The 17,687-nt window shown below is 50.7% G+C and overlaps 1 protein-coding gene across 2 annotated transcripts in view; it reads left to right on the top strand.

Annotated features, from left to right (window-relative positions):
- Positions 1 to 17,687, top strand: part of EXOC6B (exocyst complex component 6B) — a 223,965-nt gene that overhangs the window by 162,306 nt on the left and 43,972 nt on the right. For both annotated transcript variants that reach the window (XM_033161125.1, XM_033161126.1), the window contains exons 19-20: positions 9,815 to 9,956; positions 17,418 to 17,491. In XM_033161125.1, the coding sequence (XP_033017016.1) occupies positions 9,815 to 9,956; positions 17,418 to 17,491 (216 nt within the window). The remainder of the gene's footprint in view (positions 1 to 9,814; positions 9,957 to 17,417; positions 17,492 to 17,687) is intronic.

Genomic DNA, 17,687 nt, shown 5'->3' with positions numbered 1-17,687 from the left:
AGAACTTCCTGACAGTGAGAGCTGTTCAGCAGTGGAATTTGCTGCCAAGGAGTGTGGTGGAGTCTCCTTCTTTGGAGGTCTTTAAGCAGAGGCTTGACAGCCACCTGTCAGGAATGCTTTGATGGTGTTTCCTGCTTGGCAGGGGGTTGGACTGGATGGCCCTTGGGGTCTCTTCCAACTCTATGATTCTATGATTCTATGACAGGTGCAGAAGTTTTCTAGACTCATAGAATTGCAGAGTTGGAAGGGGCCCTAAGGGTCGATTAGTCCAACCCCCTGCAATGCAGGAATCACAGCTGAAGAAGAATCCTTTGCAGGTGGCCACCCAACATCTGCTTTAACACCTCCAAGAAAGGAGAGTCTCACCACCTTCTGAGGAAGTCTGTTCTACTGCCAAGCAGCTCTTACCGCCCAGGGACCAGCCCCAGGGACACTCAGGAGGTTCCTCTCCTCGTCTGACTTCAGGGTACAGAGAATTCTTAAAAATGCAGACCTTAAGAACCCACCGTGGCAGTGCTGCACCCTGAACTGTGAAGAATGCATGTGTAGCAAACATCATCCATGTGCTGTGCATTGTGTTGGGTGCTGAGTGCTGTGGGGCTTTGGAATTGAGGTGTGTTAACAGGAGGGTCTTGTAACTTTCTTCTCAATGAAGAAGAAGAAGAAGAAGAGTTTGGATTTGATATCCCGCTTTTCACTACCCGAAGGAGTCTGAAAGCGGCTCACATTCTCCTTTCCCTTCCTCCCCCACAACAAACACTCTGTGAGGTGAGTGGGGCTGAGAGACTTCAGAGAAGTGTGACTAGCCCAAGGTCACCCAGCAGCTGCATGTGGAGGAGCGGAGACGCGGACCCGGTTCACCAGATTACGAGTCCACCGCTCTTAACCACTACACCACATTGGCTCTCATTGGGCATTTTTGGGCAGAGATGTGGCTCTTGCAGAGGGAGAGGCAATAATTGTCTTCATTGAGTTGCCGCATGTGGGAATTGGAAAGGTGCCCTGTTCTAAGCATGGATCCGATAAGGGGCCCAATCCAGTGGGATCTCCTCCTCCTCCTGCACGCAGAATCAGCTCCTGTCTGAGGGGGCTGTGGAGGTCCCAGCAAAATGGCAGCTTCTGTTTCTGACTGCAGTGACTCCCTTGTGGTGAGTAAACAAGGATTCCAATTTACTGGCTGAAAACGTCATCCTCTTCCTCTCAGTGAATTCCAAACCCAAGTAAACTCTGTCTGTATAGTTTAGCTCCTGCCGTCCGTCTCTTCCCATGTCCAAGTCTTTTCCTCAGCGTTGGCCACTTGCGATTGTTTCCCATGGACCCAGATCAAATGCCGAGTTGGGCACAGTCTCCAATCGAAAAGAACCTATTAATTTCCAGTTGACTTTGTGAAGTCACCAGCTTCTTTGAAATCCTTCGCTCGCCACGTCTAGTGCAAGGAGACAGCAGCTCCTGCTCAAAAAGCAGCTAAGCTTTTCCCTTCCCGCCCCCGTCACAGTGTAAATAATATTTGGGGGACAAATTCAAGTAAAATAACCTGCAAAGGCCAGCTGCCTTCTATCCTAAGTGGATGTGACCTCCAAGGAAGGGAAAATTCAGGAATGACTACTGCGCTGGGCATTGGGGTAGCTGGGCAATCTGGGGGGGTTGGGGGGGACATGGTTCCTGCCCTTTTTGAGGAGCTTAAGGTTCTGCGGCGGCCAGCATTTGGACACTGGAATAAGAGCCCCCACCATCCCCAAGAACCCGGGGCATGATGCTGTGCCAGGGGCGTTTCAGAGCCGTGTAGGTACCATTCAACACCTTAGTAGGTGCTCCTTGGGGAAAGTGTTTTCTCCATGGCCAGCAGGACATCTTGTGGCAGAGAATTCCATATGTTAATTCCACACTCTGTCTGCCCTGAACCTAGCACCAGTCAGCTGCACTGGGGGATCCTGAGTTCCCGAAGGAGAGAAGTGGGGAACAAACAAACCTTTCTTCTCCATTCATATTTTAAAAACCAGCATTGTTTTTCTTCTCCAGCTGTACCAGGAGTGACTTATCTTTTGGGAGCCCTGTAGATGTTGGTGGGCTCCAGATCCTATCAGCCCCAGGTAGCATGTCCAGTAATCTAGGGTCATCCACTCCAACCCCCTGCATTGACCCTTGGGCTCCCTTCCAACTCTACAATTCCATGATTCTGTGATCAATGAATGATGAGATTTGCAGTCCAGCAACACTTGCAGGACCTCCACAGCTTAGCAGTGCTATGAGAGCTGGTCTGTTGGTTTTGAATCACTTTCCTAGGAATCCCCAAGACAGAATATGTTTTTCTTCCTTTCCATTTAGCATGAGCACAAGTTCTTTCGCGATTAGCAACCTTTTAGTTTAGATCCCTTGAACGACTTCATGATATGTTTTCCCCAACACCTATCACCTTAAGCTTACTATTTGAACCTTACTTGGAGTTTTGTTGCGTATTCACCCAAGCTACAGAATAAGGAGGTCACGTTATCTCCGCTTGGGGTGCTTTTGGTGGGAGGAGGGGGCACTCTTTGGAGCCTACTCCTGCCTTTCCCAACCTGGTGCCCCCCCCCCCGTGTTTTGGACTGCCCTGAGCCCTGCTCCTTCTTGCCTGCTAACTAGCACAGATCCATGGGCTACTTTTCCTTGAGTGGCCCAGGCTGCAGCTTCCCCATGTTGAAGGCGTGCCCCCCCCAGCCCCAGGCTCCACCCCTCTTGCCACATGTCTGCAAGGAAGGGTCCTGCTTTCTCCTTGCAGAACAGCCAGATGTGGTTGCCTGGAGGTTCTCCGCTGCCTCCCTCCCTGCCTCCCTCCTTCCCTCCCTGCCTCTTGCAGTGAGGTAGGTAGCAGCCAATGTGACCCTGACTGTGGACTGGAATTAATGGATGTTTGTTTTAACAGCCTTTGAGTTTCAGTAGCTCCTAATGAGGCCTTTGATAGCGAGGTTCCCTAATTAACAAGGCAGCCTTTCAGCTCTGCCCCTAATCCTCTAATTGTTAACACATTTCCTTGATTTGAGTGTGTTTTCTTGTCACCACCAAAAAAATGTGTTGTGGGGATGGCCGGCTTTCAGGCCTTTCAGCTCTGGCCTTCTTTGCGGAGGTGATTACTCCTCCTCTGGGACCCCGAGGGTTCGCTCCATTGCCCGGGGCCTGAAACACAAATGGAATTAGGTGATTTCATGCCTAGTTTTCTGAAGCAGATGGGAGTCTTCCCAGAGCACGTGCACTGCAGCCGTCCGAGCAGCCTCACTTGACTTTGGCCTCAGAAGAGAGTCGTCTCTGCCCTCCTGGCCCTCTGCGTTTGCCCGGCCCACCCCCAGGCATGTCGGGCTTCCCAGTCTCGCCCATCCCCTTTCACCCTCCTTTGGGCAGTGGCTCTTTCATGCACAGCACCAGATTTCTAAAGCAGCAGCCTCACTGAAGCTGAGCCGTTCTGCATCCGGTCAGTGCCCAGATGAGAGACAATCTGGGAATCCAGAGTTCTGTGGAGGAGAGGTGGGATGTAGGAACCTAATAAGAGCCTGCTGGATCAGGCCAGTGACCCACCTGGTCTTAACATCCTGTTCTCACAGTGGCTGGCCAGGTGCCTCTTCTGGAAAATCCGCAAACGGGATTCAGGTGCAAGAGCAATCACTACTTGGCTGCAGGCAGCAACAGTTAGGAGATTCCCGCTCCCCTTGAATAAATGGCCCATGCAAAGGAGGAGCGGCAGCTGCAAAGGACTTCCTGGGGGTCAGCCTGGTAAAAGGCACCTGGTCATTGGCAGGTGAGAGATCACCTTCAGAGAGGTCCTGGGTCAGTTGCAGATGGCCCTGGTTTGCATGGAGAAGGTTCCTGGTTCAATCCCTGACCCTGGCAGCACCCCCTGTTAAAAAGAGGAGGGGGGTAGGTAGCATCAGGAGATGGGGAGGGAACGGCCTCTCTGCCTGACACCCCCCTGGAAAAGCACTGCCACTCAGAATGGGAAATTGTTAGACTGGGTGGGCAAAATGCCTGCTTCCTCGAACAAGCAAAGCTCATTTAACGCTTGTCCCATTTTCCCAGCAAAGTCCGGTGCCACCGAGGTGTTTGGCTTTATTTGGCACTGAACCAGGCTGAAGCCAGAGAACGCCGTCCGCAGACTCCAAGGTGTTGGCAATGCAGCATCTCATAAGCCCTTGCTGCCATTTTCCACCCTGGTCCAGCTAGTTAGGTTTTCTGTGTTGTTTCGAAAAATCCTGGATAAACAGCTGATGCAGCCTGAAGGTTTTCCAGGGAGCTTCCTTGAATACAGCAGTTTTGCTCTTCTGGTTGCTGCTGCGGTCATCCTTGGGCACATTGGCCAAGGCAAGGTTTCAGAGTGCGCCAATGCCTTGTGAAATGATGAGCGGTTCTTGAGCTTCAGAAGGCTTATTGACTGGAAAGGTGCCTGCCCTGCTGAGCAGGGGAGCAAGGTTTGCCTTTGGTTCCCAAAGTGGGTGGTACCTCCTCCTGGGGAGGCCAGTGGGATTCCTTAGAGGGGCACTGGAGGTCTCAATGGCAATCAGACTCTGAAAAACTGCTGTCACTGGATCAAGTTTATCATTTTTGTTGAATTAATCAAATAGTTTAAATTGGATTTTGAACAAATGTGCAATTACCGGTATTTGTGACTGTTTTGAATTTATTGTGCTATTGTCTCCCTTAGTGGGTCGTGCAAACTGCTGTTTGCTTTCTAAAGGGTAGGTTAGGGGGTGAATTTATGGAACCAAGGTTGCAATGGCTTGAAAAAGGTTAGGGAACTACTGGCTTGGAGTGACTTTCCAGCCATGCAAGTGAGCTGGATGTTGGGGGAAATGAAACACTGTCCAGTCCCTGGTGGTCTCAGGAGGGAGTCCTTATCTATGATTTCTGCATTGCAGGGGTTTGGACTGGATGACCCTTTGGGTCCCTTCCAACTCAGCAATTCCGTGACTCTATGAGTCCTCGCAAAGGCAGTGAGTAACTCAGTCGTCAATGGAGAATGAAGAGTAGGATTGTGAATGAAGAAGGAAAACTGTTGCTGCAAGTTTGAGCCACGGCTTTTGCTTGGATCGTTCCCCCCTGGGGCTTCACAGTGTCCCCCCTCGACCACACTTGACCCTGCAACTGCACAGCTCAATCTCCTTTGCGCCTCCTCGGACAGGCCACTTGTTGCCTGCCCTCCTTATTCTGGCCCTGGAAATGGGAGTTGGTACAGGAGCACTGGAGCAGGCCCAGAGCAGCCGGCCAGGAATGTTATCCTGTCACTCTGTGAAATAGCTTTGCCCTTCTCTCTGCCTGCGAGAAATGGAATGTAGCAGCGCTTTGAGGAACGGAGCCTGTTGGAATAAGGGCCCGAGTGATGGATGAGGTGGTGCCTCTTCTTCGCGGGTCTTCCTCCCCCCCCCCCCCGCATGCTGAGCCCAAGGGCGCTGTGCTTCCAAAGCTTCGAGGTGAGTAATAGGCCCACGTGGATGTTTGCAAAGCATAGAAAGCAGAGACATGGTGGAACATTTGGCCAGCTGTGGATCCTGCCAGAAAGCTAAGCAAGGTCCCAAACGCAGAAGCTAATAAAACACTCCACGCACGGCAAGAAATGCTGGCCCACCAGCCTGATTTTTCACAGTGATTTGTGCTCCGGGTGCCAGAAACCACAACTGGGGCGGGTATGTCATCCTTCTGTCAACATCCCCCCACCTCCTTCTCGGCGTCCGAAGAAATGTGCTGCCTCTTTCAAGACACCGGTTGCACAGCCGTTGAGAGGCATAAGAGGACAACGAAAGTCTCCCCTGGCTGACTTCCTATGAGGGCAGGGATACAGTCCTGGGGTATTCCTGTATCCAGCTTTGTCCCTGTGGGTGGGCACAACCCTCTCCTGTAGGGACTTGGGCAGGGGTCGGGGTGCGTAGGATGCAACTTCTGAACCTGGTGGTTGTTGATGGCGACCATAACCACGGTAGTTGTTCAGAGCCTTCTCCTCCATGGTTTAGAGCAGCCGCCGCCACATCCTGTGGCAGCAGATTCCGTGAATTTACTGCACACTTTGTGAAGACCTTTCATCTGCCTGTCCTGCCAATCAGTTTGACAAGTCTAGCCTTTAAGAATGCAGGGTGATAAGATTGGAATTTCCTGACCCCCCCATCCAGATTCTTCTAAATATGTATGTATTCTTGTTCCAGTGATGCCCATGCCAGCTACCTTCCAGTCCTCTGCTAATGAGGCTTATACTAATGAGGCTGATTTAAGCTAATAGTCCATGGGAGATTTTTTTAAAAACTCTTGGGCCAATGCCATCAAGCCCCAGTAACCTGGTGGCTTCTGTAATTTGTCGTAAAACATCAGCCTTTGATGCATTTCTTCAGATACGCTACCAGAAAGCAGGGTTTTGGGGGGGCCTGCCATTTTCTCCACCAGGATTTCTTTTCCTCTGTTAATCGCGAAGGCTGCCTGTTCCTTAGCATTTCCGCAGTCTCCGTGCCATCCCCCAGTGCCCTTTCTTGTCTCTAGAAGCACTGTCCTCCCTTCTGCCAGACTCCTGCCTCCGTACACAGCAAAAAAGTATTGCGCCTAGTCAAGAGTTACTTAGCGTCAGCTCCTGTTTTGCAGGGGGTGGGCTGGATGACCCTTGGGGTCCCTCTGAACTCCATACTTCTATGATTTGTTTAGTGTTGTGGTCCGGGAGAAAGCGTTTGATAAGGAAAATGGAGTCTGTGAAAAGATTTGAAGCACAGGAGAGAATAAGCTGGGGTGACTGATATGAGTTGCAGGGTCACCAGATTCCTCTCCCCCTCCAAAGATCCCAAAGCTCATAAGAAGTCAGGGGTGGCTATTGTGGGGACCTCCAGATTTTTTTTCTGGAGGTCACCACAATAGCCACCCCTGACTTCTTATGAGCTTGGACTCCGCTCCCTCCAGCCTCACCTAGCAGGGCCCATATGGTGAGAATTGGAGCCCAGCCGCCCCATAGCCTTCCCTCTTAGCGTGTCTTTTATTGGCCTGGGTCTGACACGGAGCTCCTGCCCTCCCCCAAAAGCTTTCTTTTCCCATGTTGATCTCCGAGCCTGTCCGGTCCTGTTCTGAATTGGAACAGCAGGGGACGTTTGGGATTACTCGGTTCACGTACAGTCTCCTTTTGCTGAAAGAGAATAAAGAGTCGTTTTCCCTTTTTGCTTTCCAAACAACTCGCTTCGTAGCGTTCTCCGCCTTTCTGGGATGAGATAGTATTATGCGTCTTCAGAATAAACTGTTCATTTTACCTGGCAAAGAGGCGGGGGAAGGGGTGTTCCTCCGAAACACCGTCGTAAGTAGCAAGGATAATTAAAGGTGGTTGTTATCTTCCCGCAAGGCATCATTAGCATCAAGAATAAACTTCAAAGAGTTGGATTCTGGCATTCTGTAGCAACAAGATCAGAAGAGTTTTGTGGCCCTTTGGAGAGGCTAGCTGCCATATTGTGGCCTCCAAGCCTTGCCCATCAGATGCCGGAAATGCCTGCTTCTTTCAAGGATAACCATCTCAGGGGTTGTAAATGTACCAGGCTGTGTGTGTTTTGCAGCCTGCTTATCTGATATGGACAAGCCAGTTTCACGGTGGGCACAAACCAGCTCCTGCTCCTTTCTGCGTCCTCTTTATTTGAGGGTTATTTCTAACGTTTCAGGGAACAGCAAACAGCAAGCAGCCGTTCCGGTTGATGGATCTCTCCGGCATCTTGCTGCCAGGTACCTCTGGAGCTTTGGGCTCCTACACCCCGGCTAAGCCGCAACTGCCACCACCTTCTGCAGACAGCTGCATTGGGGACGGAGCTTCCACCACTGAAAACCAGAGGTTGAAAGGGTGAAAGAGAGGCATCCATTTCATCCTCCTGATGTGTCCAACAGGGACAGATAAATGCACTCTGCTTAATTTTTTTAACTCACTGAGATGCCTACTATTTACTTTTTGTTGTTTTTGTTTCCGTTGAATGCTTGTTACTGAAAAAGAGTCCAAAGGCCAAAATAGAGCATAAGATGCAGTAATAGAGTGTGCGGTGATTAAAACTTGCTCTGGCTTTCTCTGATCTGAAGTGTCCACCCAGAGGAGTGGGACATTTCTCTTATTTAATAATAAAGAAAATGAAGGCCTCTTGCGCTGCTCCCTTGCAGAGTGAAGGGAAAGCTGCTGAGGTCACCATCACAGGGAGCTACTTCCAGCTTCAGAGCCTCAGAAATCTCAAGGGTCTTTCCAGGCAGGGACCAGAAACTCAGGGAGGCTGTGCGCTCTTCCTTTCTTGGAGGTTCCCAAAAGGCATCGCATCATAGCTGTCGACTTTCCCTTTTTTGCGGGAAATTCCCTTATTCCAGCGCTGTTTCCCATTGCAAAAAAAAGGGAAAGTTGACAGCTCTGCATCGCATCTCAGGAATGTGTCAGCCTGTCTCATGCTCAGCGGTGTGTGTGTGTGTGTGTGTGTGTGTGTGTACAGGTCAGGGTGCATCCTTTCCCATTCAGACTCTAGCTGTGGATGCCTGTAATCTGCTGCTCTTGAAAAGGCAGCCAAAGGGAGCAGCCTCGCCAGCTTTGCACATCTTGCTTTGGGTATTTTCCCTCCAGCGTTTCTCTTTGCATGGGTTTCTAAGGGGATAATTACCTCTCCCTTCGTGTTGTTTTCCCTCAGGCTTTGCAATTAATTAATTACCCATGGCTTAGAGGATTGATGGATAGGGCAGGGAGAATTCAGGCACTCGCTGTGGCAAGTGGAGGGTGCTCAGGGCCTCCCAAGCCACTTTGTGGGTAGCTGCCCAAATAATGCTGTCAACTCGGGGGGGGGGGGGGAGTGGGTTACCTGGCTTCACTGGCAGGTTTTTCCAGAGTGTACCTGGAAGTGGAATGGAGCAGTAAATCTTGCAGGGCCAAACATAAGTCCTAGCTATTCCATGTTTTAAGGCAGCAGACTTTCCATGCTTTTGCTCCATTTCTCTCTAAATTTTCAGCAATTTTAAATGTTTCTCAAAGCTTACTATTAGGCTCCCTTTCCTGCTTTGAATGGAAGGTGTCGTTTCTATAGCAGGCTATATTGATGAGAGCCAAAAGTAGTTCTGGAATTTGCAGGGCGCAGCTTCCTTCCTGACAAGAGTTAACTGCAACAGCTTGATGGGAAATGTAGTCTGCAGTGGGGGGGAAACCCAAACAAACCATAGTGACCTTTCCAATGAAACCTGAATGCCTAAGAAATCTTAAACATTGATACGAAATTAGCAAGTTGATTTTGATTTAATATTCGCATTCTGCTTTTCCAGCAACAAATGTTGCTCTCAGGATGGCTCCTACTGACACCATTTGCATTGAAAAGTCAGCAAACATTGTGATTGCTATAATAATGATAATATCAGAAACACAGTAGCATTTAAATAAAGCCAGGAAAAATCAAATCGTTTGAGCTATTAATGCAATTCAATACAAGCTGATAGTGATTCCCACTTTGGGAATCTCGCTTTGATCCCATCATCCTCTGGGCTGGTTTACACAATTATCTTATTTGTATGATAAAGCATTTCCTGTTCTGTATCATGCCAGGATTTTATGCAGGAGGGAAAGAAACTCTTCCTGCGTCCTCAGGCCTGGAGAGAAAACACTTTTTGTAACTTGTTTTAACCCTGCCTGGTGTCAAGAAACCGAATCTGCCTTGGCTGAATCTGCCAGTGGTTGCAGGCCAAGTTGGGGCTGATGCCACCAGTGAGTCTCCCCCAGAACTGGTTGGGAAGGGCTGTGCGCGTCCCCCCAACTCCCCCATTCCCCCGTTTGGAGATCTCACCCTCTTGCGGCAGCCCTTCTGACATTCTTCCCCCTTTTGCTTTCCAGGGCAAGGTGGCTCAGACGGCCTGCATGTCTGCCTGCAAGCACTTGGCCACTTCGCTGACCCAGCTGCTCTTGGAAGCCGAAGTCCGGCAGCTCTCGCTGGGGGCCTTGCAGCAGTTCAACCTGGACGTGGCGGAGTGTGAACGTAAGGCTTCTTCCGCGTGCCCGAGGTGGGGGGGGGGCGCTGGGGTATGTGTGCCAGGAGATGGACAGGAGGGCTGGGTTTTGCTCCAGGAGCGCCCAAGGCAGGCTCAGGCCATGCTGTGTGGTGGTAATAATAATAATAATAATAATAATAATAATAATAATAATAATAATAATAATTTTATTTATTTATACCCCACCACTCCTAACAAAATACTAAAAATACAATAAAACGTCCCCATTCCTCCCCTTCACCCCAGGGACTGCCCCTGTTCTGTCCTTGTCCTTCTGAGGCTGCTGCTCCCCGTGGCACAGTGGGAGAGGGCCTGCCTTGCAAGCAAAACGTCCTGGGTTCAATCCCCAATGGCATTTCCTGGCAGGGCTTGGAGAGGCTCCAGCCTCAAATGCTGGAGACCTGCCGCTGCCAGTCAGTGTTGACAGCACTGAGCAAGATGGACCAATGGTCTGACTCTGTATAAGGCCACTTCCTAGGTTCCCTTGCTCTTTCCCGTGTGCTGACCTGAGTGGGTTCCCAGCCTTTCTTGCCCCGGACTAGGCTTTTCCACCTGCCTGTCTTTCACTGCCTCCTGCAGTTTGGTCAGACTCAGGTTAGCAGCTTCGAGAACACCATCCAACCATCTCATCCTCTGTCGTCCCCTTCTCCTTGTGGCCTCCATCTTTCCCAACATCAGGGTCTTTTCCAGGGAGTCTTCTCTTCTCAGGAGGTGGCCAAAGTCTTGGAGCCTCAGCTTCAGGATCTGTCCTTCCAGTGAGCACTCAGGGCTGGTTTCCTTCAGAATTGTTAGGTTTGATCTTCTTGCAGTCCATGGGAAGCAGCTTACAAACAATAAATAACCAGACCAGAACAGTTACAGGTAGGTAGCCGTGTTGGTCTGCCATAGTCAAAACAAAATAAAAAACTAAAAAAATTCCTTCCAGTAGCACCTTAGAGACCAACTAAGTTTGTTCTTGGTATGAGCTTTCGTGTGTATGCACACTTCTTCCAATACTGAAGAATATCTGAAGATATCTGAAGAAGTGTGCATGCACACGAAAGCTCATACCAAGAACAAACTTAGTTGGTCTCTAAGGTGCTACTGGAAGGAATTTTTTAATTTTTAATTTTGTTTTCAGACCAGAACAGAACATCGCAAGTACAGCATCAATCATACAATTAAGAAATCAGCAGTAAAGCAGCTGCAATCTGTAGAACGCTATTAACAAATTTGCACCCCCAGCTGCCCCTCCTGATGGAGCTGGGGGAGATCCCTGCCAGGACCCCTGGGGAACTGCTCCCGGCCAGTGGGTGGGCAATGCCAAGCTAGATGAGTGGATTTAAGGCCTTTATCTGTTCCTGGGGGGGGGGGTGACCCTCTCCCTCCAGGCCTGAAATGCCCCTTGGGCTGGGGAGAGGGAGGCTCCTGCATTCTCTTGCTCTCTCCTTCCTGCCTGTCAGTTTCAGACTCTGAGAGCACCAAATGCCGGCCAAAGGCTTTGCAGGCTCACTGCCCCCCAAACCCCTTCATCTCCTGGTGATCTTTGCTGACAGCCTGACTGATAAGTCTCCTCCCGAGGGTCGCTGCTGATTTCCATGAGCTTTCCATGGTCCGTAGCTCATCTCACACTTGCCGAGCCTTTGCTGCTCACTTCCCGCCTAACGAATTCCGCTGAACATCAAAATTAGACGCTTGTGGAAGAATAAAAATGGGGAGCGGTGAGTGCTGGGTGATCTAGGGCCCAGTATACTGGGAAGTGTCCCCATTCATTCCAGCAAGGTTTGTGCCCCAAAAGGGGAACAAATGAAAAACAACTAATTTCCACCTCCCTTTCTTCCTTTTCTCATCTCCCCCCCCCCCAAATTTTTCTTTATTAGATTAGTGTGATTTTTACAGTATCTTATGTGGAAAACTTTAAGTGAATATTGATTACGAAAAGAGGGAGAAGAAGGGAGGCTTGTTCTGCCCTGGGGGAGCTGGGTGCTTGCAAGAAGGCTGGGATGGATGAGAGAGGAGCCCTGAGGAAATAAGCCACGGAGGAGAAAGCAAAGCCCCAGTGCACAGCTTGCTTCAAGTCTTGGCCGTAAGAAGGGGACAGGGAGAGAGGCCCACTGGTCAGGCCCAGCTCCCTAGCCGCTGCTCTTCGTTTCCTGGGCGTCTCTCCGCAGGTGCTAACAGAGAGCCACCTTCGTGGATGAAAAGCCCATTCAGAAGAAATTGTGGCACTTTGTGGGGAGACATTAGCGCAGATTGGAGTGTGCTCGGAGGCCCTGTCTCTGGCTTGTCTGGGGCTAGAGACTCCTGCATTCCTACCTTGGGGATTTGCGGAGCAATTTCCGTGTCCTGTCTGGACGTAGCCATGGAAGGAGGGGAGCCCCCCCCCATCCCTCCAAACCTGAAGAGCAGCTGCCTAGCCAAGGCGCTTCCATAATGGCCCCTTTCTTCTGTGCAACAATGTCCTCCTCCTTCCTCCAGATCTGCTCCAAACGCTTTTGTTTCCCCTCCCAGTGATTACCTGCAGCTGTTGAGTAAAGTGCAGGCAGTCACTCTGCTTGGAAAGTCTTGGCAGGAGTTTGGGGAAGGCGCACAGAGTCCAAGTGTTGCTCTTGAAGGTCAGGCGAGGTGACGGGGCGGCTGGGCCTGCCAGGCCCCTTCCTTTTCCATGGCAGCCCAGAGGTGCCTCTCACCTCTGCTCTGAAGCTGGCAGGCAGGAGGGCTCAACTGCTGTTCTCTCGGACTGGGTGGGTGAGGTAGGGAGGGAGGCAGAGAGAGACACAGAGAGCTGGACGTTTCCAAACTTAGTTGCTTTCCAAGCTGCAAGCAGCAGTCAGACTACACACCCTTTTGGTGCAGCACACACACAAAATAACAAATTTTATGTAAAAATGCATATAAAACGTGCAATCCAGAGAAAACGTGCATTGGGAAAAATGTGGATTTTGTGGGAAGAGTGTGCACAAAAGTCATGCAGTTTACATGCAGGTGTGGCAGTGTGTACAAGTCCTCCCAAAAACGGGCTGGGAAGGGCCAGCGAGTGAGCAATGGTGAAAGGCTCCTGGAATGGGCTTGGGCTGGTTCTTCCGGGTCCAGCGGGCGCTTGCAAGGCACACGGTCCTTTGCTCTTCTAAGTGACTGACCTCTTTGTTCCCGTTGATAAGGTTGAGCGAGGGAGGGCGAGTTCTCCAGCTCTTCCAGTTGTGGCGGCGGCAGTGGGGGGAGTCGGAAGATGAACCCACCCAGGAGGTGGCAGTATCCCAGATGGATTAAGGCTGCCCTCTGTGCTTCCGGAAGAATGGGAATTTGCAGGGGGTATATTTCCCCCCTTTTCAGTGTGTAAAGTACAGGGACCTCTCTGTATATGTCTTGTTTCTGTTGTACAGCCAACGAAAGGGAAAAAACGTCCATTGCATATAATCAACCCATGTGGGTCTTTCTGCTTCTATCCCCAACTCTTCAGTTGTCTTGGGCTCTCTTTAGTGCTTCTCCTTTGTCCAAGGCTTAGCAGTTCCTATTCCTCTGTCCTGCTGCCTTTGGGAGGGTGCTTTGGGAAAGAGGTTAGAGTCCCCCTGTAACCCGCCTCGGGTGGGTGGCCCCTGCTTGCAGGCCTTGCGGAGACATCACTTCTTTGGCCTGAACACACATCTCCCAACCCTCTCGGCTGCCTCGGGGCTTTGTACCGGGGCCAGCTCTATTCTCGGTCCATGTTCTGCTCAAGGGGGCCATGCTGTAGGGGGCTTGCTCTCTCGCTCCCGCTCGCTCCCACCCCCCTCTCGCCTTGCTGACGACATGGCACAGGGATCCGATGGTTTCCTGGGCAATCTCCCGCTGGGCCGTTGGGCTGCTCTGTGCTAATTGCCCTGACACCTGACTGAGGAGGTTCAATGGAAGAACTGGCTGTGCCCTCCTGGGCTGGGGGGTGGCTGGAATTAAACAGCAGGTTTTGCACACTTGTGCTCTGACATCCAACTGGCAAGCTGGGCTCAGAATATGACCTCTCTGGCTGTTCAAGTTGCTCGGAGAACTCTGTGTGGCAAGTGACTCCTAATAATAATAATAAGGTGCATCTTAAGAAAACCATCTCATCCGTTTGTGGCATCTTGAGGCTGGCAGGTTGATCGCCATATGGTGCCATTTATGGAGTTGTAAATCAACCGTTGCCCATGCCGTCCATTCAGACTGCAGGTGAGCCAAGGAATCTGCCTGGCACAGGGTCAGAACCTTGGTCCATCTAGCTCAGTATTAGAAGCACTGGCTGGTAGTCAGTTGCCAGGGTCTCAAGGGTGGGGCTTTGCCAGTTGTACCTGGAGGTGGCAAGGATTTAGCCTGGCACCTTCTGTGTGGGAAGCAGGTGCTCAAGGACATTGCCATAGCTCAGGCGCTCTACCCCAGAGCTTGTGTCCTTCTCCAAGGCTAGCCTGCAGTTGCTGGCTCCGTTGGTTCATGGTTGAAGGGCTGAGGCTTGAGATCTGGGCAGAGAAGTGATCTGGAAGAGCAGAGGGGCAGAGACTGAGCGGTCAGCTCCAGGAGGGAAGGCTAAGAACAAACACAGGGTGAGGCAGAAGCCGCAGCCACAGGGTCCCATTGAAACTGCAGGAGGATGAGCAAGCTCAGGTGGGCAGCCAAAGTGGCGGGAAGGGGAATGCAGCAACATCTGGAAAGCCCCAGGCTGGGAAAGGTTGGAATAGAGTCTCCTGGGCCCAGTATACTTGAAGGAGCGTCTCCACCCCCATCGTTCAGCCCAGACACTGAGGTCCAGCTCCGAGGGCCTTCTGGCGGTTCCCTCACTGCAAGAAGCAAAGCTACAGGGAACCAGGCAGAGGGCCTTCTCGGTGGTGGCGCCCGCCCTGTGGAACACCCTCCCACCAGATGTCAAGGAAATAAACAACTATTTTACTTTTAAAAGACATCTGAAGGCAGCCCTGTTTAGGGAAGTTTTTAATGTGTGGCATTTTAATGTATTTTAATCTTTGTTGGAAGCCACCCAGAGTGGCTGGGGAAATGGAGCCAGATGGGCGGGGTACAAAAAAATTATCATCATCATCATCATTCTGGGCCAAGTGCACAAGGAGTCTGGCTTAGGTCCTAACACAGCATCTTAACACCCCCATGCACCATCCTGGCTGCCTGGCAGCTTAGAGTGCAGGTGGCAGGAGGACCCAAAAGCATCAGCAGGGCTTGAGAAATCACCAGTTATTCCAGCAAAGGACTTCAGCCTGTCCTGGAAGAATTCCTACCTAGCCGTGACCTGACTCAGAGGAGGAGGAGCCACGAAAAGTGGCATCATTACTGCATCACAGCCCCATGAATGATCAGAACTTGAGCCAGGTTACACCCCCCCCCCCCGCCAAGGCAAAGCTCCCAGTTCCTGTGGAGATAGCAGGTATTTGAAGGCGGAAGGTGTAAATGCACACAGTTGCACTTAAGGAGAGTCTAGTTAATAGGGCGAGGTCTTCGGAGGGTGCCCTGGTTTGGATGCCATGCAGTGTGGCATCAGGAATGGCCAGCCTGATGAAATGCGGCTCCCCTCAGGCTGGCCATTCCTGATGCCACACTGCATGGCAACCAAACCATGGCCAGAGGTCAAGGATGACAGGAGTTGTAGTTCAGCAGGGTCCCTACCCTTGCAGTGCACAGGTCAACGGAAGATGACCTCCAGTTTTCAAGGACACAGCACAATCTGAACCTAGCTTCCTGCTTCATCCCAAGACTCTGGCACCTGCATCTCTCTGAGGACCAGAGCATATTCAGAAGTCACACTTAACAAAGCTAAATGAAACATATCCCAAAGCCCACTATAGTATTTTCAAAACACTATCTGTGCGGGAAATTGTTGCTGAGCTAACAGGTCTACTTTGGTATTTGTTACGAACAGCCAGTTAATCTGCAAAGACTCTAGACCCTAGTCAGGTGGGTTCAGCTAGTTGCCACGGACAACACCGAAATGTGTGCTTTATTCTGTGTTTTGAATAAAAGCCTAAGAACAAGTCTCCCTCTCTGCCACACACCCAGCTTCCCAAGGCTTCATTTTTCATTCCTACCTTAGATTGTGTCTCGACGACAAATAAATCTTAACAAGTAAGAAAATTTCAACATGGGAAAGACGTCCGTTAATTAATTTTCAATGTGCATCTTGAGCGATCAAGAACTCCTCAACCAGGGTAGGGATTCTGCCATCATTTGCCAGGAACCTGCCCATGCTACGTTTTGGGAGAGCCTAGAAGATGTTGCCTCTTGAGTGACCCCTTGCAACCAGTCACTGGGGCCCAGTCTTCCTGGCCTTCCTAGAGGGCAACGGAGTGGCTGGCGTGCTGCTTTGCTGAGTCTGGCCCAACTACTCAAATCATCTTCACTTGGGGCACCCATAAAGCAAAACACAATCGGAGAAATTCACCCCTGCAACGTCGCTGCTACACAACGTCTTGTGTAGAGCAGCTGCCTGAGGGGACCCAAGTCCTTGGACCAACCTTGTGTGTTTCTCCAGCATCTTCAGTAGTGATGCTCTTCCTGAAGTCCTGGCCAGTTCCACCAACTAGTAGCATGTTAGGTGAATAATTTAAGGAGATGAAATGTGAGTCTCCTAGGAGGGAGATGCTTCTAGTTTACTCAAGGTAGACAAGAGGAGGTGGGGTAGCCTTGCTTAACCTTCAGTATGTGAAATTAGCAAGGCAGCAAACAGGTTTTCAGCATCCATACTGTGTTGTTTGTGATGTGATGTTTAAACAATTATGCACCACATGATGGATTTAGACCCGAAACTTTGAATCCAGGTGACGCAGAAGAGAGAAGGACCTGAGGATCTTTCCCCTGAGCCTCATCCAATGGCCGCCTTCAGAATAAATGGCTGTTTTGTGCAATGGCAGCGGTGATGGTTCTCCCCCACTTTCTGGTCCTTGTGCAATGATATGATATATCAGTTGGAGATGTTATTCTGTTCCAGCGTAATTAATGGAGCAGCCTGGCTTATTTATTTTTGACAAATGTGCATAGATCACTGTGACAGGCATGAAATTAGAAAATTCCTTCAGTGCCCCCAAATATAAATAGCTTTCGGAACTGAAAAGGGTTTCACAGCTGAAGATTTTATTGTGTTGGGAGGAAAACTTTTTCCATTGACCCCCCCACCCCCACCCCCCGTCCTCTCCCTCCATTCCCCCAAATGCTTTTCTTCTTTGCAAATTGTTTGTCCATTCACAAAACAAATACTCTGGAGCCCAGTGAAGCTCATGGGAATAAATTTCAGGTCGAATTAGTACAGTTTCCTTGCTGTCAGGATGGTGGAATTAATGGTGTTTTGATGACACAAATTTTGAAGGGTGAACAAAAAGCTGGAAGGGAGGGAGACCTTGCTCCTTAGAAGTGCGGTCCTCCTCTCCCCCAGCCGCTGTTGTCTCCGCTGTCATCCGTCTGCCAATCTCCCTGTCCATGGTTAGTTAAAAGCGCTTTTTATCCTCTCTTCTTTCCCACAGAGTTTGCCAGATCCGGCCCAGTGCCTGGGTTCCAAGGGGACACACTGCAGTTGGCCTTCATCGACTTGAGACAAGTACGTCTTTGTGTTCTGGTGTTTTGTGCTCCTTTTAAGATGTGTGACTGAAGACCATCAGGTCTTAAGGGAAGGAGAAGGGGGCGGGAGGAGGGGGCGGGGTTGGCGAGCCGGGCCGGAGACCTCTCGTTCCTCGCCGCCATCGCCAACGTCAACCCTCATGGACGTGGCCACCGTTTGCGTGGAGTTGCCTACG

Source organism: Lacerta agilis, chromosome 9 (assembly GCF_009819535.1).
Source record: "Lacerta agilis isolate rLacAgi1 chromosome 9, rLacAgi1.pri, whole genome shotgun sequence".
Taxonomy (NCBI): Eukaryota; Metazoa; Chordata; class Lepidosauria; order Squamata; family Lacertidae; genus Lacerta; species Lacerta agilis.
The sequence above is the reverse complement of the archived record's forward strand: the minus strand, read 5'-3'. Positions and strand labels throughout refer to the sequence as shown.